At 39.9% G+C, this 25,809-nt stretch overlaps 2 protein-coding genes across 6 annotated transcripts; both read left to right on the top strand.

Annotated features, from left to right (window-relative positions):
• Window positions 1–479: 479 nt before the first annotated feature.
• akirin1 (akirin 1) lies at window positions 480–12,598 on the top strand. Its single transcript, XM_005455309.4, has 5 exons — window positions 480–872; window positions 8,201–8,347; window positions 10,615–10,743; window positions 11,900–11,971; window positions 12,066–12,598. Exons 1-5 carry the CDS (start codon window positions 668–670, stop codon window positions 12,074–12,076), a joined length of 564 nt encoding a protein of 187 aa, XP_005455366.1. The 5' UTR covers window positions 480–667; the 3' UTR covers window positions 12,077–12,598.
• A 697-nt stretch (window positions 12,599–13,295) lies between these two features.
• rhbdl2 (rhomboid, veinlet-like 2 (Drosophila)) lies at window positions 13,296–22,427 on the top strand. Of its 5 annotated transcripts, none has more exons than XM_005455311.4 (9): window positions 13,299–13,480; window positions 13,824–13,916; window positions 15,042–15,285; window positions 17,489–17,637; window positions 18,754–18,866; window positions 19,369–19,469; window positions 20,632–20,692; window positions 20,790–20,851; window positions 21,229–22,427. In XM_005455311.4, exons 3-9 carry the CDS (start codon window positions 15,055–15,057, stop codon window positions 21,406–21,408), a joined length of 897 nt encoding a protein of 298 aa, XP_005455368.1. In that variant the 5' UTR covers window positions 13,299–13,480; window positions 13,824–13,916; window positions 15,042–15,054; the 3' UTR covers window positions 21,409–22,427. The 5 variants fall into 5 exon arrangements, with proteins under 5 accessions (XP_005455370.1, XP_005455368.1, XP_005455369.1 ...); XM_005455312.3 differs by lacking the exon at window positions 13,299–13,480 and adding an exon at window positions 13,487–13,735; XM_025911787.1 differs by lacking the exon at window positions 13,299–13,480 and adding an exon at window positions 13,487–13,735 and having other exon boundaries at window positions 13,811–13,916.
• The last annotated feature ends 3,382 nt before the right edge of the window (window positions 22,428–25,809 follow it).

Genomic DNA, 25,809 nt, shown 5'->3' with positions numbered 1-25,809 from the left:
ATATATATATATATATATATATATATATATATATATATACATGAAATATTAACATTATAAATATACATATATATGTTACTTAACCTGAATATTAAACCTATAAATAATATAAATATTACATCTAAATCCTTCCATATGTCGTTAATAGTGTAAACCATCAGTTTGGGGTCCGTTTTTAAAATACCCAATTTACCTGATCTCTACGACGAGACGTCTCGTGAACCTTGAATTTAAGTTCAAGGGAACGGAATCAACAACAACAACAGGGTAAGACAGCCGGAAATCGCAGCTTAGTAGCGCCGAATTAAAAAAGTGAAAACAACAGATTATTCTAGTTAGAGTTAGTCAAGACATTATAGAAGCAATTCTGGATAAGAATTACAATTCAAAACTGCGAAAAAATACAGAAAGATTCGTTGAAAATATTTGAAGACCCCCCTATTTCCGGTAATGGTAGGCTCTGGCTTTGTGACGTTTTAAAAATTCAGCAGGCAGGGTCGGCAGTTGCTTTACTACTGAGAGAAGAAAATCCGTTGTTGTGGAGCGGAAGAAAGGCGAAGAAGAAAACCGAGGAACGTTAAACGTACTCACGCACGAGCGTTTAAAGCCCAGCGTTTGCGGGTCGTTTTTTCTTCCTGCTTATTATTTTCCGTTTTGTTTAGCTATAATGGCTTGTGGAGCTACGTTAAAGCGGTCGATGGAGTTTGAGGCCCTCCTCAGTCCCCAGTCTCCCAAGCGGAGAAGGTGCAATCCACTACCGGGGACTTCTAGCACTCCGTCCCCTCAAAGATGCAGCCTCCGTCCCGCGGTCGACAGCCCTGCGCATTCGATGTCTCCTCCGGCCACTGGCGGCGAACACAGGCTCACTCCAGGTATGGGTTTAGACCAAATTTGACGGCTTTTTTCTCCCTTTCAGGGTGGGTGTCATGGGGGAGGGGGTTTGGGTGGAGTGGAATGGAATGGATAGCTAGCTACTTGAATAGGGGTTGGAGGCTAAATGTTAGCTTACCTCAGCTAACGTCAGGAAAAGGGAATGTCGTCGCTGATTTACCAGGACAGATCTCTTTACCAATCATAATGAATCCGTATAGGCACCGAAAAGTAGAAGCGACTCTGTAAGTATGGGGCTTGTGGCGTCACTGCAGCTCTCTGTTTTTGTCCTATACTTTGCTGAGCTGGCTTACATTGGCTAAATTTGTTTTGTCCGTGAAAAAAAATATTAGATCCAGAGTTGTTTGCTTGGCTAATTCAAACAGTCTCTGGCGATAGGGGAAGTTGAATAAACATGACGCCCTTTTACAAGCTTTGCTCAGACAATCTTCAGCCATGTTACCACGTTCAATTATTTAATATATTTCATTAAACTTTAATTCGTTTAACTAAAACTGGACTGAAAGGACTGAACAGATCTTTCTTCTTTAACCCCTGCCCGTCGGTTCTCCTGCAGACAAATGGCATCACAGCAGCAGCCACATCATTGCAGACTATTAATTAGGAGGTGCCTGGGTAATGTTCCTTAGTTTCATTGCCACAGTGCCACAATTGTGTTGTATTGAGGTGGGGGTTACTATTATGCACCACAACCATTTCTTTTCCTCCTCAGGCATGGAGGAAGGCATTGTTCATTTCCTTTATGCCCGTACTTCCCTCTCCCATTGATTTGAAAATGCAGCTCCATCCACTCTGAGTCTTGGATGGGTGTGTGGGGTGCACAAATAGGCCCAGACTAATTGCTTGTGTATATCCACTGCATCAAGTGGCCTTAATGTATGTGCCAGTCAGTGATATTTGGCAGGATGGCAGCATGAGGCCTAATCAATTGGTTAATCCTGCCAAAAAAGATTGCAAGATTAATTTAGCTCTTTAACTTGCAGAAAACCACACAATTATAAACCCCTAGATTTTGGGGATTTAAACTCAAATGTGGCTCAGGAGGCAGATAAAGTGTTCTTTTTTTGCCTATCATTTGGCAAATACTGAACCCCAAAAACTGCTCCCGATATGTGTGGTAGAAGTACAAGGCTTTTATTCTGTATTGAACAGTTTGGAACTCACTAGAGAGGTTTTAGCTATAAAGCACGAAGTAATATTACCAGGACTGAGAAAATACATTTTAACCAATTGTTTTAAGTGGGGTTTAACTGGGGTTTACCAGTTATGTATAATCACCTCCTTTAGTTTTACTGGGAAATAATCAAACTCACCAGGTCACTGTTGTTGGGCAATTTGTCTCTTCCATGAAATTGTTTTAATAAAAAAGGCTTAATTATTATTTTTACATGAGTTATTAAGCAGCTGGAACACGATTGGACTGGATCATTATAGCCATTATTGCTGTTTCTTGCTGGGATTGTGTTACTTGACCTAACTACTGAGTGGGTGTGCATGTGTGTTTTCATTTTCTTTTCCTCCTTGGAACAGCAACATGGATGATGTTAAAACCGTGTGATATTTGAAAAATGAAAAAGAAATATGCTATTAGTCAGGGTTGTATTCATCAGAACATTAAACCAACGCGACTCCCAGTTTGCACAGTATGCCTGCTGGGCTGCACGTTTGTCTAGTATTGTTTGAACACAACTCTTTGGAATTTAGCTTTCAGTTTTAGTTTAAACACCCCAGGATCATTTCTCAGTCTGTCCTAATAGAAAGTTTTGGAAACAAGTGAGCAAATACCTACGTTTGCTTCCTGATTGGCTTAATATGTATGACTGATAAGAGCTAAGGCTTAATATAGAACTTCTTCTTGTGTCTGCCTTTGGGTACTTTTCCTCCACTTGCTATCAGTTCCTCTTGGGTAGATACTGCACCTAAGTGGTGATTTTCGGTGCATCTGCCACCTTAAGAAACAGTATTGTTAGTTCTATGCAAAGCTTTGCAGACTGTCATCTGTGTTTTAGTTGTGTATTATCATGAGTGGTTCAGTATCAAAAATACACTGAACAACTGGACTGTGGGTTGCTCTCATTTGTGGTTGTGCTGTTGGTGGTTCTTTAGCTTCAATTTCTGCCACAGAGAAAACCAAAGTCGTAACACACAAAGAACATACGTGAAGAGAAGTGAGTGTCGACAACAATGAAAACCATCTGGGTGGTAATTTGGGATAATTATATGTATAGCAAAAAATTTAAAGAACATTTTACTGCTTGCAGGCAGCAGCGTTTATTAGTGCAACCATAATGCAAGGTGTTTTCCATAATTCTTCTTCAATGAACTGCTGTCATCTGTCACAGATTGCTAAATTCAAAGTGTGAATGGGCTGATCTTCTTGTTGTGTGTGCTATGGAACATAAGTTCATGGTGCGCAGCAACGTGGGATTCAATTAACTTGTGTGGAAAGGTAGGACAAGTTTAAAAATCATCAAGTCAGAACTAATCTGCTTGGGCAGTAAGGTTAAATGCACACATTTGAGCTGCTGTTGAAAAGATTCAAGATGGAGTTTCAGCTAGCTTTCATGCTCCCTGTTTCTCATAAAAACACAACAAAATGTTAACACTTTGGGGGATTCATGCAAAAGGACATAAATGAGGTACCATGAATGTACTTTCAGTAACACTTCCACCTCATGGTCAGTTCGAACGAAGAAAACAGTTTTTTGGTTTTTTTTTTAAATGCCTTACATCCAGTAGTTTGTGTGGGTTACATTAGTTTATACTGAGATTGTATGTAAAATGTTGATCTAAACCTCACTGAGGTTTGGTTAGGACGTAATCTTTGACAAAGGGGTCTCTGTTGTTGCCGTTGTCTGGACTGTAACAAAAAATGTGCTTCATGCACTGCCTGCGCTGCGGGCAGTGCATGATATTTGTCAGAGATGAGGCAAAGCTGCCCTGTTCCTCACAGATACAGGTGTTCATGGCGGTTGGCTTGCTGTGAAATGCGTTTCATCTCTGCCTCTATGTAAATATTAACAGAGACTAACCAAAGAATCATATTGATTCAGGAGTGTTTTTAGTTTTGAGGGAATACAGGGCAGTTAAAAACAGTTTTTTTTTCTGCTGATTTGTTTATTTTGTTTTGTAATTACAGCGTGGCTGTGTTGTAAAAAAATTGATTCAGGAGCTGCAAGTTTGAAGTAATGAAGATTTGTCTGCTTTAGAGACACAAAGTCCAGATACCTGATACTAAGCTCATCTTCCCTGAAAGAGGCCTCCCATGGGAGCAGCTCTGCAAGGCTGCCTTTCTGATGTGGTGTGCTAAGCGAAAGCAGCTTTGTATTTAACGAAAGGTCAACTGTCATCCCTCCCACCCAACTCTACCCGCACATGTTTTCCAGCTAGTCAGGTTCTCTCGTGTGCAGGCGAGAAGGCAAGAAAACGGGATCGGACGTTGCCAGTGGATCTTTAAGCAATTTCATTTCATACTGTAGATAGGAAACCTCTTCTCCTCTGCCAGTCTGGGCTTGTACTCCTGTGAAATTCCCCAAGATGACAAATGAGCTGAGTGTTTTCTTGAGAGGCGTTACTTAAAAGGATAAACTGTGTGGCACCTGTTAATTTATAGGTTGGTCAGAAAGCTTCCCAGGTCATAGTTCAAGTGATAACCATGAAAAAGAACATTTTACAAAAAAGAACATTTAGCATACTATTAGAGAATATATCAGGGTCTTTCCTGGCTCAGAATGGGTCTTCGGGTATGACTATGCACCAAAACAGTCTGCATGTAGTTAAGGCGCCATTGTGTTTCTGTGCAGGAGTCAACTCTGTACTGGTGTTAAATGAAGCCTATTTATCAGAGTGTCTGTACTGAACTAAATGCATAGCCATAAAAGGCTAGTACTAGTAGGACAAAGTACCAATATGGTGATTTTATTCAATTACATTGATACACCAAAACATGTTGGCGCTTTAAACAGATCCCCACACCATTATCTTGGGTAGTGTATTGTTTTCATTTTAACATGCTGTAGTTATATTGTGTCAATTGTGAATGCAACTTAAACTCTATTGAATTTGTTATTGTAGCATTTCTTTTTATTAATCTTTCTATACAGCTGCTGCTGCTACTGGCAGAAAGCTTTAGAAAAATCAAGCCTGCTATAGCAGTTCTGATATTTTCACAAAGTCTGAAGTAAAGAAAATATGAACGTTCTGGGAATATCCAAAAGCCTGATTTGTAGTACTGCACTGAGTACCCGCTGTAGTGGGGGTTGTCGTTGTTTGCGTACTGTGAATTGGCGTGTCTGCCGTCACCAGGCAGCCAAGCTGTTGATGTTGGACTTAGGTGCTGTTCAAAATTTAGTAGCTCTATGTTTTCTGAATCACAGGGAGAAGGGACCAACTCCATACTAGTGTTTTCAGAGCTACAAACACAAGGAAATGCATTTGTTTTTACTGGCAGAGCACTAGCCAACTATTGGCATGATGAGCGAGATAGAAGCAATAAGAGTGTATTGCATGTAACTAGTTTCTGCTTAGCTAAACTCTGCCAACCAATCTGAGATTGTGTTTTTTACATTATATGTGACACAAAGTGCAGCAACTTTGTAAAACATGATTAACAAGACACACAAAATACTGCTTTTGTTTTTTAACTTTACTCATTAGTATTTTGAATGCTTTGGGTGTTGTTTTATATTAGTTGAGTAGTCTGATGTTAGAAAGTCTGATCTCTGTTAAATGACTAGTTAATTAGTCATAAGAAACCTCCCTACCAGTAAAGCCTTGGTAATACTCTCTTATGGACATGGTTACCTGGAGACCTGATGACCGAGTAGTCATTCTTGTTAGACTTCTTTGAAGTCCACCACTTGGGGCACATGGATGTCAGTGGAGTCACAAAAACCAAACAGGCATACAGACATCTGCACAGACCCTCGCGCATACTGTGCGATAATATTTACGTGGTTCTGACCTGAGCAGATGCTGGCGAACTCGTGGATGTGGAGAGTATAATCTTACATCACAACCTATTTCCCAACATTCGAGATATTTGAAACCTACCTCCCCTACAGTCCTTTACGGGTGGAGGGTAAAATGAAGTGAGTCGGCTTTGTTTTCTCTCAGCATGTCCATGTCTAGCCGATCTTCTGCGTATTCACTGCTTAGCTTTTCAGCTGCAGCTTCTACACAGTGTTTCTCTGGCTTCCGGAAGTCTCTGTGATTGATTGCTTGGTCTAGTTGTGGCAGGGTTATTGTTGCCAAGCAGCGCTTTTGAGCTACTGGCAGTTGGCAAAGCTTTAAGTGACATACAGCAGGAGAGGGGTTTCACTTGTCATTTCGATGAAAAGACCAGTGATCAGTGGATACTGTATGCATACAAAGCATGCACTCAGATGATTGTGTTCTCACTGATACTCTTTATTGATGGTATTAAATGACTAAAGTTTTTGGGGTGACTGTGGTTGAGCGGATCATCGGCTAATTGTAAGGTTGGTGGTTCAATCCCTGGTTGTTCCAGTCTGCTTGCCAGAGTATCCTTGGGCAAGGTACTAAACCCCAAGTTCACCATCTTCATATATGTTCAGTCAATGTGAATGTGAGAAAGTACTTGGATATAAAAAGTAGCACTCATTTGACTGTTTGTATGAATAGGTGAATGAGTTGTTGTATAAAGAGCTTTGAGTGCTGAAGTAGACTAGAAAAGTGCTATATAAGAACCAGTCCATTTGAACTCTTCAACACATTTGACTTTAAGCGTCTGGCTTTCTCTTCTCACACATTCATGCAGGCTTTGTTTGATCAAATGTCAGTTTGAGTTCCCTTTACAAGTGGAGGGTTTCTCCTAGGAAACTGGTTCGTGGAGATCTGTAGCTCTACCAAGTGGCACTTGGTAGAACCCATAGTAAAGGCTGAAAAAAATAATGCAAAAAAATAATTTCAGCTATTCTTTTGGCTTCCTAGAATTAAGTTGGCCAAGATAAAAATGATTAATTCTGTTTTTTCCTTTCAGCACATCCTTTACTTTTGGGCCTCCATAAAACCCTGCCAGGTTGTTGAATGTTTAGTTCAGTTCACACTTTATTATTCAGCAACTAATATAACTTAATGTTTGATTTGTCTTCAGGACAGCTTCAGCATTATGCCGTCTCTGCAGTTTGTTGTGAAACTTTTTCAACTTCAGTGGTTTTTAAATGGCATCAAAACAGTGATCTGCTTAAACATTGTCCCACATCATTTTTCTCTTCGTACAGCTGATACGAAGATGCAGAGCCTCTGTTGCCTGTAAGATGGCGTTGTTCCGTTTGCAGTGACGATGTTTTATTAGTCGCTAAACAAAAAAAGTGCCTTCTAGATTGGTCTTGTGGTGTTTATGCTCAGACGGTTCAGAGGCACGACTACATCCAACAGGAGGATGCATCTCGGAGAACAACAATTCACTGCACAACCATATAGAATGCAGTAAATCCTCTGCTTTGCCAACAGGTCTAAACAAGCTTATTGATGAGTGAGTTGAAGTGAAAGAATGGCTTCTTACTCCATCCCCAGCCAAAATAAACAAGGCACTTTTCCTCATATAGAGATGCAGAGTGTGTCGAGACTTTATCTTATTCGACTTATAGAGCGGGTAAAGTTCTCTGTATTCTCTTATCAGCTCAGTTTCAGGCCCCTGTGTAGATCACAAAAACTGCTAAACAGACTATAGAAGGACAATGGTGGGGTACTTTGGTAAAGAAGTGATTGCTGTTGCTGCTTAGGTCTGAGCATTTGCACAAGTTTTAACTTGGCATCACAGACTGCCATTATGGAAACCGTGTGAAAGAGAAGTGAAAATGATAGTCATAAGATTTAAAAACCAAAAAAGACCTTGTTTGGCTGTGTATGTGTTTGTTACAGCTGTGTTAGTCATGTTAATGTCAATCTAGTGCACATCTGTTCGTTCTGTCAATCTTTAAGCCTATGTTGGCTAACAGAAAACACATGTAAAGTGTTTTTTTTTTTCTTTCTTTCTTTCCTTCTTTTTGCTGGATTATATTAACTTTGTTATGTGGTTGATCTTGAATTCAACAAGGGAACAGATTAATAAAAATAAGCATAGTTTTTTTTTTTTTTTTTTTTCCTGGAGCAAATCAATGTGTGAAAAACAAAAGTTGGCTTATTCTGCTATTTAAATGTGGACATTTAAAGTTTGCACCAAATAATTCTAGATAATTTACACTGACCATCATTTCTACCACCAAATGTCTCAGTGTTGGGAGCATGTGTGAGTAAGTGTTTTTTGATCCTGTTTTTCCTGTTTCCTGTTTGCCCCCCCCCACAGAGCAAATCTTCCAGAACCTCCGTCACGAGTACAGCAGGATCCAGAGGCGGCGGCAGCTGGAAGGGGCCTTCAACCAGACTGAGGCCTGTAGCTCCAGTGATGCCCCCAGCCCCAGCTCCTCTCTCAATGCTCCCAGCTCCCCACCAGGTAGGAGACGTAATAAACTTGGTTTTCTGCACCATGCATTTTTTTTCTCTTTCTTTTTCTTTTTTTCTGGTAAGCATAAAGACAAAAAAATAAATAAATAAATAAAACACACAACTACACAACACACTCACTACACAATTTCAAGAAAGGCAGATAAACTGTTTCCAAATGTTGATGAGAGATGTTGACTTCTGCATGGGGCTGGGTGACTTGCTCCGTGCTCCTGTTGTTGCATAGAAACACGTTAACTTGAAATCATACAGAAGTCAGCTTCTTTGCATGTAGCCATGCATGCCAAGATACATCAGTAATGCAAGTGTTTGTTATATGTGGATGTTTTATAGAGGGGAAGGTGGACTTAATTAATATCATTAATTAGTATTAGTAATTAGTATAAAAATACAACTAATCCATTAGTTACAGTACAGAAACGAGCACTGCGTATTATTCACAAGGCTGGTTATCTAGATCATACTCACAAACTCTTTCTTCAGGCAAAGTTACTTAAATTCCAGGATCTGGTTAATTACAATACATCCATAATCTTATACAAAGCTTTTAATAAACTTCTACCTGCAAATTTACAAACTATATTTGAAATTCGAGAAAGAGGTTATAATGTGAGAGGCTTCGGAAAATTCAAATTACCCAGAATTCGAACAACCCGTAAAGGTTTTTGTGTGTCTGTATGTGGTGTGAAAATCTGGAACAGTCTGAGTTTACAACTGAAACAATGCAAAAATATTCATAGATTTAAATTCCTCTACAAACAGTTGGTCTGGTCACAGTATACTCAATAATGGTGTTAGTGTGCTCTGTAATGTCTGTTCTCTTACCATTGCTGGTATGGATTCAAAAAAAAAAAAAAAAAAAAGTGTGCGCGTATGTATGTATGTATATATATGTCCATGTGTGTGTAGATATATATGTATGTATGTATATGTATGATGCTTTGCAATGATGGGCGTAGCTGCGGGAAGCTTATTGTTTTTGTTGATGAGTGAGTATAGGGGTGGGATTTAATAAGTTTTCTTCGTCCCACTCCTTTTCAGGTAATTTTTGTTTGTTTGTTTTTTGTTTTGTGCACTTTATGTGCAATATATGTATTTTGTTGTGCCTGAAATGAACAAATAAATGAATGAACAAATAAATGAATGAATGAATGAATAATATACTTTATCATTGGTGAAATAAGATAGCTTGCCAGTTTAGACTGTTTCTATCGATGATAGCGATTGTTGATCGCCATCATCGTCACCCATTGACATAACCCTACTTCTGTCCTAAATCTAACCTGCTGCTGGTGAGTCACTCGTATCCACTAGATACGATAAAAGTTTGGATGCAAACAGAGAATACATGCGTCATGGGCATATTGTCCAAGTGCTGTTGACTGTAACACATGTGTTTCAGATGGAAAATAACTTTTAGATTAACATTAGATTATTTAAATACATACATCATTTAAAGAGACCTGTCATGTTATTACATGGTCAAGAGGAAGAAGACCCTTGTTGTGCACTATACAAATTAAATAAAATGGAATTAAATCTGAAGCTCATAGATCAGATTCACTAAAAGAGTTGACTTTCTCCCCTCCTCGTCTGCTCTGTGCAGCTTGATGTGGCTTCCATAAAAAAAAAAATTCCCCACAGCTATTTTATGTGATGCAATGCATCAGATCTGATGGAATTACAGGCATTGTTTTGAGTTGTTGCATTCAGCAGTGGTTAAATTATTAGTTTGGTGCATAAAGTAAAAAATTTTCCCAGTGACTGTGAGTGTAATCCAAGCCTCAGGGCTTTGGGTCTGTGTGCTGTGTGACTCTATGCAGGACGACCTCGTAGATCACAATGACTGCACTGTTACTAACCTGGCCTCTTTCTGTCTGCGAGGCCACTGTTTTAACCTTCATCCCCACTCTGCCATCCTCCACTGTGATTTACAAACATTTTAGTCTATCTGGCTCATAGCAGACCTCAAAGACCACTCTGTAATGAATCACCGAGCTAAAGCCGGCTCCAGTTTGAGCCTGGCAGAGACGCTGGGGAGATTCAGAAAGAGGCAGCATTAGTGTTGCATGACCCTGCTGGTCTTTCTGAGGTGAGAGAGGACACAGAGCTGTAACTCTGCAGCCAGCCGAGCAGCTATTAGCTTAGAGAGGATGTTTCTGCCTATGACTGGGTATTGCACTATAGATGTGATTCTGCTTTATTTATTTATAGCTGATTTGTTTTGTTTTGGGGTTTTTTTTTTTTTTTCTTCAGGTGCCTCAAGGAAGGACCAGCCTTCATTTACGCTGAGGCAGGTGAGCTACCTGTGTGAGCGCCTGCTCAAAGACCACGAGGAGAAGATCCGGGAGGAGTACGAACAGATCCTTAATACAAAACTTGCAGGTAAAAAAAATCCACCTTAATAATAAAACTGAAAGGACTCTAATATGAACAGCGCCCTTTGTATTCTGGGGATGATGTACAGTCAGTGTGACAAACATTCTTCATAAGCGTTTACAGTGTAACTTCCTGGGAGTTTAAATGTGCTATTAAATCCCAAGATGAATATTTTATAACAGCTGGAGGGAGCAAAGACAGTAAAGAGGATATAAAATGTCATTTGGCAACAAAAGCAAATCTGCATTCATTTGAGTATGTCTGCTTTAAAACGGTTAATTAAAAAAAAAAGTGCTCACTCTGTTTTGACTCGGGCCTGAGTGTTTGGAGGGTTTATAAACTTCCAAATTCCAGCTTGGGCTTGTCATACACAGGAAGTGAGACCATCTGCTACATATCACACATTATGTTTATTAAAAGAAGTGTTGACTGTTGCACACAAAAGTACATTACTTCTTTTCTTCCTGTAAACGAAAACTTGTTAAGTTTGTCATTACTTTTGCATTGCTCTGTGACATGGCCCCAGGTGCATTATCACATAGTGTGCAGCCCCTCACACTAACACAAATTCCTGTGTTAATGAGAACACACAGGATCTTTGCTTTATCGAGGTCCAAAGCCACACAGAACAGCGTTGCAGCCACAGTGACCCTGCTATAGAAATAGCAATATAGAAACTCTACCTCCGGCTGCTTTGGGGGGTCGGGGTCGGCAAACACTCGGCTTTAACATCACTCTGGGTTCTTGGTTGCTACATTTGTACTAGCTTACGGTCAGTTCTAGGAAAGCGGCAATGTCGTTGTTAGCAGCTATTTGTGGTCTGAGCCAAACCGTTTGTACTTTACTGATGTTTTTGTCCTTCCATAGAGTATAACTCAAAGTAATGTTCATATCTGCTCTACTCTAAAGTTGAATTTTCCTCCTCCACATAACTAAAGGGAGCCAATTGTAGCAGAAGTACACTGATTAAAACGGTGTCGGTGAGGCTTAGTAGTTCTACTGATGCTTTATTATGGACAGTTTTTATTAAAAGACCTGGAAATGTGATTGTGAATCAGTTTTCAGGTACTTAGCTTAATGAAAATGAAGACTTGTTCCTCCACCCATTTGATGTTTGCAGAATGTGGCACACACCCTCACCTCCATCCTCTTCTCTTTTCAGAACAATATGAATCTTTTGTAAAATTCACACAAGACCAGATAATGCGAAGATACGGAGCTCGACCTGCTAGTTGTGAGTACTGTTATCTTTATTTACTTTGTTTTTAAGTCTGTTCTCAGTTAAAAAGGACTGCCTCTCTTATAATAACAACTATTTTGTATTTCAGATGTGTCCTGAGCTCACATTCATGTGATCCCGGCTTCCTCTAATAAGATGGCTGCTCTTCTACTGCCTCCTTCCAGTTGATTTACATTTTATTTCCCTAACACCGCTCCCTCGTCCCTTAAACTGTTTGGGTGCCATGATTTATCCACTTTTTAATCCAGAAGTTGGTTTCTTACTTCAAAATTATTGCTGCTGGCCAAACTTAGAAAAGTCTGAGAGAAAGTCTATATGAAGCCCGCTATCTTTTGTTTGTTTTTGTTGTCCCCCCCCCCTTTTCTTTTCTTTTTTAAAAATATGCTTTTCTGGACTTCCTCACTAAGCAGATGTTTGTTGAATCTCTTGCCAGCGCTGTAGAAAAAGCTTATTGGCTTGTGACCGTTCTGTATAACCTTCCAGCAGCTGTATCTAATGGCTCCTGCTTATCACCTTGTCCCACTTTACTGTCCCCCCTTTCCTGACCTCCCTCCTCACAAAACTTACCCAAAATGTGGATTTTTCTCCCTTTTGAAAAAAATAAAAGTTCTGTGACTAAAACATGTTGTCTTGGGTGTTTATTTAAAGCTCCATATTTATATTAATAATGTGCACGTTAAGCCACAACATCTCATCATAAGGTCAGTAATAGTTGCTCTTTTGTGACATTTTGACCATAAAACATGTTCTTTTTTGTATAATCTCAAATGTATTTGTTTGCACACCTAAATGACTGAACTTTGAATAAAATTATGTTGAACATCATTTTAACCTAAAACAGGTTATTGGAAATTGTCATCCTGAAGAATACTGCTGCTTTGTTTTTTTTGTTTTTTTTAATCAGCGGTTTGGCTTGTCTTCCAAAACAAAACAAGGGTTATAATTGAATGTAGATAAATGACTCAATTTGAATTTTACTGCTCTTGGTTTTGAATTTTCTGACATTTTGTACAGAAAAATGCAGATAAGCTGTGATTAATGGAGTATAATTAATGATTATAGCAAAAGACCTCTAACATGAGTTCATCCATGCATAATAATAAAACCTATTTATGTTGAAATCTCGGAGCTGATGAAGTGTTCAAATGGGAAATGTATGGCCATTAAGACACCAATTGAGAACAAGTCTTATCTACCGTAATCGTGATTCTAAAAATAATCCCAGCCATTAGCCTTATTTGCGTGCTGTAGCGCCCCCCTGTGGTAGATGGGGGAAACTACAACCTCAATGTTAAAGCGGGTCTCTGACCTGAGTGCAGTTTATTGACACTGATCAGTTTGAATATGAGCTACACTTCTAATCAAGAGTATTTTCATTTCTATGTGTGGTTGGACGCTGGGGTGGAGGTATAGTGGTGGTCGGGATTAGGCCACGGCTCCTTGGGACGAAGCACTACCGTGTCTGTGACGTCACTGACCACAGGTGTGGTACGAGGGGAACAGGTAGGCTGTTTACGGTGCGCGGTTTGGAAACGTGGGATTCGTGAAAACCAGTTGTGCTGTAGCTGGGAGGAAGAAGGGGGAGCATCGGGGGTTTGTTTATGTCGCGGAGGAAGTTTCCTGCAGGAAAAAAGAAATGAGAGGCCTTTAATTATCTCCAAGGGCTTTAGCGTTTTTTTCGGTCTCTTAGGGAGGGTCAGTCTGAAGAAGGCAGCTCTGCGGGTCGCCCGAAAGCATAGCCGGACATAAACAGGGGGGGTAAAAAAAAAAAAAACACACAACCCACCAAACATTACTGTAGGTTACTGTTTAACTCCAGCTCTCACTGATCAGCTCTTTCATTCAGGATTTGGAGTCGTTTGATTTAGTTTGGAGAAGTCGGTATTTGTATCTTTGGCACCGGCTGGAGCCATCTTCTCTCTTCCTGTTGAAGGTTAAGGTGAGTTAAGACAAAGTTCGTGATTCGCAATTTATTTTATGTATTTATTATAAGCAGCTATCCAAGAAGGTAAGAGCGCGAATGTAATCCAAGTCCTCTTAATGCCGACAGTCACCGAGTCCTAAAAATCAGACTTCGCCCAGAAAACAGGAAATGCTACAGCACCCGGTAACCCTGCACTGTTACTGTCCTGTGAGAGAAGTTGTAGGTCAAATTGTAAGCAACACGGAAGTGCCATAAAATAACATTATTAATAATAATAAATTAGAATCCCAGCCTATGGTCTTAAAAGTTAGTTTAATGTTTACAGTAATCTTCAGTGTATTTCATGTAGTTGAAATGCACGATTAAAGACGACACCCAGCTTCAGGTCAGCTCTTGTAAACAAGGCTGAAATAATCAGCTGAAACAAAACTGATTTAAGTAAAACATTTCTTTAGTCAATTTTCTTGCGCACAACCCGGAGGAGGCTTTATTGAATACTGGATATTTAGTTGTTCTGGGACATGACTGAGAGTCAGCTGCCTTCATAAAACGATGTGTTTGTTTTGGTTCCTGTTTCAAAACCTGTTAAGTGTCGTCTCCCGAAAAACTTCCAGATATAAGGAGAAAAAAATAAACCTAAACGTTCCTCAATAATCGGAGCGAAACTGAAACAAGAAACCAGACCTTTAAAACTAAATGAAATCCAAAGAAGTCTGACGGGGGGGGGGGGGGAAGAGAAGAGAATTATAATAATTGTTGGTGTCAGAGGAAAATAGGATCGGCTACTGGGTGTAAATAAAAATACAAAATGAAAGCATGGATCCATCTGGCCTTGTATCAACGGTTCAGGCTGCTGGTGGTTTAATGGTGTGAGGGATCTTTTCTTGGCACTGTTGCAGTCGGGTCAATATGGGCTAAAATCGAGGAGGCAGCTCTATGTCACAAAGACCTCAGGTAGTTATGAAAGCAAAAGAGAATCTAACAGAACGCGGCTGTCAAGACATCATAAATAGATGTGAAATGACCACATACTATTTATTAAATTAATATCCATCCACATTTTAAAAGCTTAAAAGTACTACTGCTGCCAGTAGTACTCAAATTTCTTTTACACTAACTTAGAATTCACTTTTAACTCAGGGCTGGAGCAGTGATGGCGGACGATGACCTGGAGCAGCAGGAGCCGTTTCCTGTGGAAACAGATGAGGGGCAGGCGAGGGATGAAGAGGAGCAACCGGATGGTGACGTGGAGATGGGATGTCATGAGAAGTTCCACCGTCTTGTCTCCAAATGGATGCTCCCAGAACACTTACGCGAAAAGTACCTGGAACGTGCCAACTGCTTTCCACCCCCCATCTTCATCATCCTCATCAGTATTGCAGAGGTAGTTCTGCATATGCATGACACCGACACTGTACAGGCACTAGGACGGTGATTATGGTCTACATTAGTATTAAATACATCCAGGGTAACTGTTAATAGTACTGTTTTGTTGTTCTTTTGTTCTTAACTTATTTACTGTACAGCACTTTGGTCCTGTGCTGGCTTTTTAAAAGTACTTTATAAATAAAGTTGGATTGATTTGGATAGGATAGCAGATATTAATGAGAAATTATTTATGTCTTATTTGACTGTTTGTATATCTTTGAAAATGTTTTCACAAAGATGAAGCTTCAAACTGAGCAGCTTTGTTCGGCATTTCTTTCTTTCCATGTCTTTCAACATCTGCACCGCCTCCTCTCAATGTCCAGATTCATCAAGTCATTGTTATCAGTGAAAGCAGCGGTAGCTTCAGGTTACACTGAGCTTCACTGCTGGGAGAAGCTTTTCCACAGAAAGCTAGTGTGTCTTTTGACATTCAGATTCAGTTAAATAAAAACATCCAGTGGAATATGGTAGCTCATCAGTTGATTTACTCTGACCTCAAAGAGTTATTTATGATGTACTTTATTAAGACTTTAAGTCAAGGTTACAAGGAGTGTATTTAAAAATCCCCTCTATGTTAAACACACATCACTGTAAGCTCTCATAGTGCCAATGTGAGCTCCTCTTTCTGGCTTTGTTGCCAGAACATTATGGCTTCTGCCATTTTGGTTTTTATTGGCGTGGGAAGTGATCATATTTAGACAAGAGGGTGGAGTGCTAACCTGGGAGCTAACGCTACCGAGCTTGTTTACATGCCAGCCTAAGAGCCACAAAGTGCCAAGAGGAAGACTTCCTCTACTTGGCCACACGTAACAAGGCTCCCATGTTAAAGAGCCCAACTTTCATGTTTACAGCCTGGTCTGTGCAGATACTGTCCCCTCTCACAACAACACTAGAAGTGGTGAATTTCAGTATAACTCGCCTATCTGGATACTGGAGTTAGGCGTGTGGGTACTATGATTGGCAGCTGTAGCTGACTGGTGTTTGTTAGGATTCACCTTTGCACCTTGGAGTCACTGAACTGGATCTCTTCACTTTTTTAGTGTCCTTTGGAGTATTTCTAAAGGCTTAGCTGTATATGGCTTGCTGTGTGGTATAGATTGTCTGTTTATGCTTCAGTTTCTATGAGCACATCAGGGCTTGTGAGATAATATCATTAAAAATGCTTAAAAAGGAACTGAGAGCGCAGAGGTGGAGCGGTCTAGACAGATGGCATCCACCTGAAAGCCAGGAAACGCTACACATTAATAAAATCTAAAAGCTTTCTTCTAAAGAAATTCACCAAAACTACAGCTGACATGGAATTAGCCATAGACCCAGTTTTTGTTTTTGTTTTTTAATTTTGTTTGTTCCTACCAGGCTGTAAAAATGTTTATTTTACCCTGGGAATCTATCCAGACTGCATTGCTTTTGGAGCCTCAAGTGCAATTTCTTGCATCCACCCTCTGGCTTTTTCCCAGCCCAACCAGTCTAGAAAATGACACAGGCCACCATAGACTCATAAAGCTTAATGTTGTGCAACATAGGCTGAAGGACTGAAGCTCACATGAGAAAAAGAGTCGACTGCACCTTATTGAAATATTGGCGTATCTTTATTTTTGTAGACCTACTTGTCTCACACTGGGGGATTAATAATGTACTTTAAATTGAATATAGAAAGTATTCATACATATGTCCTCTTTATTATCAGTGTTAGCTCATGGCCTGCTTCTAAATGTTTTAAAAGTTTTATAAAGCTCCTAAAAACCAAATCAGTTTTCCACTTGTAACGTGAGAGCTGGTGTGACGCCTGTTGCCTCTGTTTGCATGCTGCCTTGTTCAAACTTAGGAATGAACAGCTCTCTTTGTAGCTCACAGATGTCCAGTGTCGCTGCATTTGAATGCCCATGGATACTTTCTCAGCGCGTTGTGGCTTTATACTCATAGAGATACAACCATGTAGACTCCCTGTATCATCAGACTGGGAGGATTTTTGAGGTCAAGTTAGTGGGAAACATGTCTCAGTGAAGCAAACCTCAACATCTGTATGTCTAATTCCCTCATCCTTTTGTTTTTTTCACAGCTGTTTTAGATTTAGCTTCACCCTGATATCTTTTCTACAGCGTTTTAGACTCTCATACTTCATGTCTAATGTTTTGTATCCACTCTGTTTCATTCATCAGCTGGCTGTATTTATCTACTATGCTGTGTGGAAGCCACAGAAGCAGTGGGTGACCCTGGATGAAGGCATCTGGAACAGCCCTTTAACCTACAAGCCTGAATGCAGGCAGGAGGCTTGGCGCTTTATCTCCTACATGTTTGTCCACGCCGGGTAAGCATGGGTAGAGCTTTTAGATATGTTAATTACACGAGTGAGGCTCTAATCAGTGCAAAAAACCCCAGAAAAACATAAAAAACAAAACAAAAATGTGGATAAAACTCACTCACGGGTGGTAATTAAACCCAGCGGTCGCTTTTTTGTCACTTTTGAGATTGCAGGTTTTGCCTAAAGCATCCTGTTTTGAGTTTTTAATGTTGAGTTTTTAGCTGCAGCAGTAGCCCTTCAAAATAACTCACCACAGAGGTGAGTAATTTTTCATGAAGATGGATAATATTATCCCAGCTGCCATGGGGTGAGAATGGGGGCACACCCTGGACAGATCAAAGGTTTATTACAAGGATAGCACAGAGAGAGGCAGACAGTCACACCTCCCACACCTACAACCAATTTCATTTTGAGCCACCCCAAGAGGAAACCCGTGCAGGCACATGGATAGCATGCCATGCAGGTCATGTTAAAGAGTTGCATGGAATCTTGGTAGTAATTGTTTGGCATGGCTGTAAAACCACTGCAAATGTACTGGATGCAGCAAGAAAGAAGTCATTAGTGCAAAAGCTGCAGAAAGACAGGAAAACCAAACATCATGACTCCACAGGAAAGCTATTAGCAAAGAGGAACAACAGTCTAACCAGCTCTAACTGGAAAAAAAAAAAACCCTAAAGCTTAAGGCGGGTGATATTCTGTAACAAAAACCTTTGAAAAGACCAAAAGCAACAATGAAGTGTATGCTGTGTGTAAACAAAATCATATAGAGCTTATTGCCGTGGACACTCTTATCGTCCAAAACTATTAAAAATACTTACCTGAGGTGTGTTGTTGCCTTGGCTTTTTTTTGCCCATGAATAAACGCACTGTATATTGCTTTGAATCTGGCCTGTAAACTGCCTTAATATCTTCCTGGAACAACGTGCAGAAACAAACAAACCAAGTTTAGTCTCGTAAAGTAACATTTGTGCAACTGATTTCCTAATAAAACCAGTTTAAACATCCTTAACACTTCAGAATGAGCGATCTAAATAAGGACTGTCTGTGTTCATGCTATTTTGTCCATCATGCTGTCCTGCATCTCAGTGGCCAAGTACTTATTGCCTACCTTGTATTTTCTAGTGTGCAGCACATTTTGGGCAACCTGTTGATGCAACTGGTGGTGGGAATCGCGCTGGAGCTGGTGCACAAAGGATTTGAAGTGGGGATGGTTTATCTTTCTGGTGTTCTTGCAGGTGAGACTTACCTTTTTTCTGTCTTTCACTTAACTGCCTCAGAACAGAGAAACACCTGCTGCTGATCTCCATTTTTTTGGAATACTGAAGAGGATAGAGGACACACAAAGTGCCATGATGGTATAGTCAGGCTTTAAATTGGATTGCTGCCATGTCCCTGAGGCTAATCTGGGACTATCATCCAGTTATAATCGTACTAGTCTGATGTGACTCTTAATCCAGGATAAGGTCCTTAATCTTGATATATGATGTCCACTCAGAAATATTCCCCACTTGACAAACTTGTGTGGAATAGTCGTATGCAATGGCCGGGCCAAGCCAAAGCATCACGATGTCTACTTTCCTAGGCAGTATGGCGGAGACGGCTCTGTGGATGACCTCAGTCCTCTGGGACTCTAACTACCAGATGTCAGCAAGCCTCCCTTCCTGAAGTCTTCCTGAAGTTAATTTTCCTGTTCATGTTCGTGCTTGAGTGTCAAAGCTGTGGATGTTTCTCCCTCAGGGTCTCTGGCCAGTTCCATTTTTGACCCTCTCAGTGCCTTGGTGGGGGCTTCTGGGGGTGTTTATGCCCTACTCGGCGGTTACTTCATGAACGCTGTGGTGGTAAGTTCATCAGCAGTTCATCAGGAAATCTGTTTTTTTTTTTTCATGTGACAAGGCAATATGGTGTAGGTAGTAAAGAGACATGGGCTACAGGTTAGTCTTGTAAGTAAAGACTAGAAATTGAAGTACTAATGTTGAATTTTGTCAGTGCATATGCTCTACAGGTTGGGTGTCAGAAGAGAAAGAAGTATTTGGGAATAAGTTGGGTGAAGAGATTTAAGTCAGAGCAGTGGATATTGGTGATTGGACCAGGCTTCAGTAGATGCATAGCTGAAGGGAACAGAGGAGGTGAAGTGTTGGTAGATGTGGTATCAAGGAGAGAAACGCAGAAAAACAGATCGTGGTGGATTTTGCAAAAAGGATGGAAATGGCCGTGGTGAACACCTACTGCAAAAAACCCCATAAGAGTGGAGGAAGGTGCACACAGGTGGACTGTATCTTAAGCAGAAGGTGCAATCTGAAAAAGAGGAAGTAGTGTCAGGGGGAGAATCTAACTGGGCAACATTGGATGGTAGTCTATAGGATGACTTTGGAAATCAACGAGAGGAAGTGAGTGATGTGATCATAGCAATAGTTCGAACAGCTTTTTTAATTATAGGGGAACTTTTCTGTTCTTTTCCATTTCCATGATTTTGTTGTTGGACGCAGTGGTAGTAACTTTACATAATGAACAGTGTAAATTAATTCTATTTAGCCCTACATTGGGCCTTAGGACAGCCCCTTAGTTCATCCCCTCTTTGAAACAAGCAATTTTAGGTTCAGTCCTTTTAAGGCAGCTTTCTTATCACTGGCTGATCTCTGCAAACAGAACGTTTGTGCTAGCAGGGGCTGCTGTACTGACAGCCACTGCTGTCTGCCTGAAGTGACCACATTAAGTTATCAGCTTTCATTTTACATCATACAAAGTGATCATGATGAAACAGAGCATTTAGAGCTCTGGGAATGCTTTTGGCTCATAAGGATTATTTGTACATGTGCTGACCTCATTAGTTGAATCTTTATTTAATCTTAGCAATTTAATTTTCTATGACCAAAAATAGAGAAAAACAAAATAGCTGTACAGTTACATTTCTGATCATCCAATGCCCCTTTTACTTTGTAAATTACTACCTGTGTTAACTTTAAATCTAAGTATTGATCTGGTGTTTGCTTCAATCTACAGAATTTCAGAGAGATGATTCCTCTCCTTGGAGTGTTTCGTATCCTCTTCATTGTAGTGTTTGGTAGGTTCTCCTATCTGTGTTTTGGCCTGTTAGTTTTTTGTACCTGAGGAAATTACCTTCAGAAACATTAGATTTATAACTGTTTGCTTTTTCCCAGTTGGTTTAGATTTCGGGTTTGCCTTCTACAGAAGATTTGTCAAACATGAAGATGGTTTACAGGTATGATTTTGCTACTGCTGTACAAAAGCCATAAACAAACAGGGCCTTTTGTTAATCTCCTCTGACACAGAAGATGCCTCAAGACGGATCCAGCTAAGTCAGCAAACCTCCACCAGCAGCAAGCTTGTTTTGTGATAGCATTACTTCCTTGTGGCTCCAGACGAGCTCAGTAGCTCTTGCTGAAACTAGATTATTCATGCCGATACACACTCCTCTGTGCAACACATGCCAAAACTTTCCACACAACCTTTTTATTTGGTTATTAAACTGGTCTTGCAAGTTTTCTGAGTCGCTTTCCAGTGGGGGTGGGGGGCAGTAGCTTGACTACCTTGTAAATAGTCTGAAAGACTAAATGTAAAACCCATCTTTCCTCTTAGGTGTCCTTTGTTGCTCACTTTGGAGGAATTGTGGCAGGAATGACCGTCGGCTACGTCTTCTTCAGTGCTTACAATGCGAAGCTACTCAAAGACCCACGTTTCTGGATTTGTATAGTGGGCTATACAATCTTTGTTCTCTTTGCTGTGTTCTTCAACATCTTCCTTTCTCCAGCCCCGTAGGAGCATGAAGCTGCACTCAGGTCCTGTTTTAAACTCTAAAATTCTTGTGTCACTCAGGAAGCTGATTTTTACTGATTTGTTGTAGAGAACGGTTACTTTTCAGGGACCCGAGCACAGACTTGTTGGGGTTTTTTTTGCTTGTTTGTTTTTTACTTTGAGCTCTCTTTAGGGCTGAATTTGTGTGAAATGGCTCCTCCTGCTGTTTATGTGTAGTGTTGCTTTTAGACTACGCAGATGAAAACGTGCCCATTGAAGCATTAATTTTGAACATGATGGGGGCAGTTATATATGACTTAATTAACATATGTGGTTTACTCTTTCCTTGTGTGCTTTGTTTTGACTTTCTGTATTTTCCACTGTGTTCTTTTTATTTGGATCGTCAAGGACTCACATTGATCCAATGTTCATAGAAAAGTTTCTTACATTGCTTAAAAACACTATGCACTAGAAGAAAACATCATATTAACATCTGGCATCACATTTTAAGAGAGTTTTTATACGTGACAGCTATAACTGTATGTTTACATTGATGTAATGACTGGAAAAACAGGGTGAGTGTCCTAAATGCCTCTTCTTTAGCTATGAAGCCGCTTTACTATCAAGCGTGTTATTTTTAAAAATGTACTTTTTTTTTTTAACAAAAAAAATATTTTTTTGTTATTGAAACTGTAAATTATCTAAGATTATGAGTAAACTATGACAAAAAGACCAAACAGACCTTCTACACTCGTGTTTTCATAAATAAGTCACATTTGTAAATATTTTTTTCACATTAAATATGAAACCTCTGAAGATTTGTTTTGTGTTCCACTTGGTTAAATCTGGTTTTGATCAGGTCCACTGGTGGTATGCGTTTACATATTCTGCTCTCTGTGTTCCAGATGTTGTTGTGGGTAGTCATCATCCCTCCTTAATAGCACCATAGCCTGGGTCGGATATAGATATAGCCAGTAGGTTATCTACTAATAGGTGATCTGATTTAAATGTTTCTGGGTAATAAAGTAATGGAATTAATCTCCTGTTTATGTGCAGATGTGTGATCAAAATTATGGTTTTTAGAGAATCATTTCTGAAAAGTTCTCCCTTTGACATATTGGAGATGTACTGAAGTTCCTCCTCAATAAATTAAACAAGATCAGTCTCATACAACAGCGACCCCACAAAGAACAGTTACAAATATGACCAGCAGAGGACGCAATGTGCCACACTACTTAGTAATGTCTGAAAAACAGGATAGAAACAAATATACAGACAGCTGCAGGAAACAGCTGCTTATATGGCAACTAATCCGCATCTGTACAGACAGTAAGTAAAAAACGGGTTTAATAAAAATAATAACAAATTTTTAAAAAAGCTGTGTGTGTGAAAAATCCAGTCAGATACATCACAAAACACAGACATGACACAAGAACCATGAGCTACACTAGATGTAAACATTTTGTCAGTATAACCTCCAGTGGGAAACCTATTTTATTTTAGGCCAAAGTCAGCAAACTACGTTTTTCGCTCATGTATGTTTGGCCTAGTGCAGGCACACCTATTCTTACCTAATGCACTAATATGTGTGACGCAGTGGTTACATTTATTTTATTTTATTTTTTTTGCAGTTTTGATAGAAATAAATGCAGAAATGGGGAAAAAATGTTGAAAAAAATAAGCCCAAATAAAATTAAAAGTATAAATATTGCATTACTTTAGTATTTTTTAAAGCTCTGCTACATGTGGAGAAGTTGCATTAAAACAGATCAAGTACTAATATTGCTAAATCTCACCTGATTGCTGCTTATTGTTGCAGTTAAATGTAATGTGTAGAAATAAGCACATATGGGAAATTAGCACACTGACAACATCGATGTGCAATTCAGAAAACTGCTGAAGTTTAGAGTTGCCGGTCTCAGGTTCGCCTGCTGCTCATGTTACCACTGATGTTTCTTAGAGGAAAGCAGTCTGATTTATCCCTCAGTCATGCGACGATGCTGGCGCAGAGGGCTGAGGTTGGTTTTGTGTAACATTTTTGATACACTGCTTACATTTGGCCCTCTATACGAATCTGTGCCAGCACTCTTATGTTTAAAGAAATTAAAGACTCATTTTAAAACCCTCCACAGCATCCTCGATCCACCTACTGACATCGAGCATCCGAAAGACAAAGAGGATGGTGAGACAGATTTTTCCTATGGAAGTGGAATGAATATGCACCAGCTCTAAAATCCCCCTGAGGAAGTTCCAGCCTCTCATCTTCACTCTGCCACGGTGACTGATAGAAATTCAATAACAGAGAGACATTAACTAAGTAAAAGCAAAGAAAATCTGCTGAATTAGTTCAAACATCAACATCTCCAAGGATAAAATGTCACATTTGGAGAAAATGGACAGCAAAGATGATTTCAGATATATGACAGATGTGATCTCTGGACAGGTCATAACCCTCTTCAGCAAATCATATGCTTGAAATCATCTTTGGAAATGCAACTTTCTCCAAATATGTGATGTTTTCTCCTTGTTAACATTTCATTTTGTTAAGTTGAGATATATTATATCTTGATCATACCACTGTTAGCTCCCAAAAAATCTTTTTATACTGTGCTCCATTAGTCTAAAATACTGCTGCTAATGTTGCTGTTTGAACTAATTCAGCAGATTTTCTTTGCTTTTATTTAGTTACTGTCTCTCTGTTATTGAATTTTTATCAGTCATCGTGGCAGAGTGAAGATGAGAGGCTGGAACTTCCTCGGGGGGATTTTAGAGCTGGTGCATATCCATTCCACTTCCATAGGAAAAATCTGGCTCACCATCGTCTTCGTCTTTCGGATGCTTCCCCTTATGGCTGCAGTTGAGCATGTGTGGCTGAATGAGCATGCTGACTTTCTTTCCAATACCAAGCAGCCTGGGTGCAGTAGATCATTGTGTGTCCTCGCCCTCTCTGGTTTCCATGGGCCACGCTCTTGATGGGCTCTGGATACTGGAGCCCTGTTAAAAGGGAGTTTTTCCTTCCCACTGTCACCAAAGTGCTTGCCAATGGGGGATCATCTAATTGTTGGGGTTTTCTCTGTTGTATTATTGTAGGGTCGTTACCATACAATATAGAGCCCTTGAGGCAACCGTTGTTGTGATTTATACATACAAATAAATAAATAAATAAAACCAAATATAAATAAAAATTAATCACATTGCTGCTGAGGGAACTGCAGTTGGCCACTGTGGATCTTATAAAATTGAGAAAGAATCTTGAGCAGGAAACAAAATTGCTTCATCAGAAAAAGCTTGTGAAAGCTCAGAGGGCCTCCCTGCTACTATCTATGTGCCTCATATAATCAGTGGCTCTGTTGTTGAACCAGTCTTCATGACATGCAAGTACCTCCTTTATTGTTATCAGCTAAATCCACACTTCAAGTGTTAACGGGATGCTAGTCCCAGTGTTGTAGACTGTTATCTTTCCACACCAACAGAAAAAGAAAAAAGTCTTTATGGTGTTTGTGTAATGCATCGCTGTGATCTCCTGATACGGGGAGACAACAGGACTGAATCTGATGAGTATAAAGTCAAATGCACACTTCAAGTGTGAGAGGGATGCTAGTCCCAGTCCTGTAGACTGTTACGTTCACTGTAATTCAGCAAAGGCTTCTAAGAGTACAACTCCAACATGACTAACAATAAGCAGGAGGCTAAGGACTTTTGTGATCATCCCTTACAAGCCCAGGCTTTTTTCCCACCTCATTCCCACATTGTCTGCAGGTGAGTTGAGGAGGCTATGCAGGGTTCTAACATGGGTTATTAAATACGCCACATTGCTAAAAGTTAAGAGCATTGACACAGATAAATATGAAGTGCCAAATGAAAGCAGAGGACTTCCCTGCATCAAAAAATGGTTAACATCAGTTACCCAAAACCAAAGCCATCCACCTCACTGTCACCGGATGACTCCAGCTCAGGATACAGCCTCCTCCAACTACGAAACATTAGTGGTAACAGAAGCAACAAACATATCTCTGACCTGCAAATCTAAACGTCATTACAGGACACAGCGGTCCAGCCTGTAAATGTGCTTCTTTTACATTGAGAAACTTTACACCAGGGTTTATTTTGTTTTTTTGATTTATTTAGTAAATTTAGACGTCTGCACTGGGCAGACACAGGTGAGCTGTGACAACGGTGCTTTGGCTGTTTTATTCATTTAAACCCTCCTCTACCAGTCGTTTAATGTGCGCATTTCCACAAAAAATCTCAAATGACACATTACTATAAGCACTTATCTGAGCAAAAACAATACTGTCAGTTTTCTCGCCTGTTTCATAGTTTTGGTTTTTGTATGCACTTGGAGAAATAAGTTTAAGTGTGGAAGAAAGCCTAATGCCCTCTGGTCCCCAAGGTCTTTGTGCTTGGTGTTTGTTTTTTAATGTG

This window comes from Oreochromis niloticus, linkage group LG11 (genome assembly GCF_001858045.2).
Source record: "Oreochromis niloticus isolate F11D_XX linkage group LG11, O_niloticus_UMD_NMBU, whole genome shotgun sequence".
Lineage (NCBI taxonomy): Eukaryota > Metazoa > Chordata > Actinopteri > Cichliformes > Cichlidae > Oreochromis > Oreochromis niloticus.
The sequence above is the reverse complement of the archived record's forward strand: the minus strand, read 5'-3'. Positions and strand labels throughout refer to the sequence as shown.

Coding starts and splice junctions, on each gene's coding strand:
- akirin1 (XM_005455309.4), top strand. CDS start 668: ATGGCTTGTGGAGCTACGTTAAAGCGGTCGATGGAGTTTGAGGCCCTC. Junction 8,348..10,614: donor TGCTCCCAGCTCCCCACCAG/GTAGGAGACGTA, acceptor TTTTTTCTTCAG/GTGCCTCAAGGAAGGACCAG. Junction 10,744..11,899: donor CCTTAATACAAAACTTGCAG/GTAAAAAAAATC, acceptor TTCTCTTTTCAG/AACAATATGAATCTTTTGTA.
- rhbdl2 (XM_005455313.4), top strand. CDS start 15,055: ATGGCGGACGATGACCTGGAGCAGCAGGAGCCGTTTCCTGTGGAAACA. Junction 15,286..17,488: donor TCCTCATCAGTATTGCAGAG/GTAGTTCTGCAT, acceptor TTCATTCATCAG/CTGGCTGTATTTATCTACTA. Junction 18,867..19,368: donor TCTTTCTGGTGTTCTTGCAG/GTGAGACTTACC, acceptor TTTCTCCCTCAG/GGTCTCTGGCCAGTTCCATT.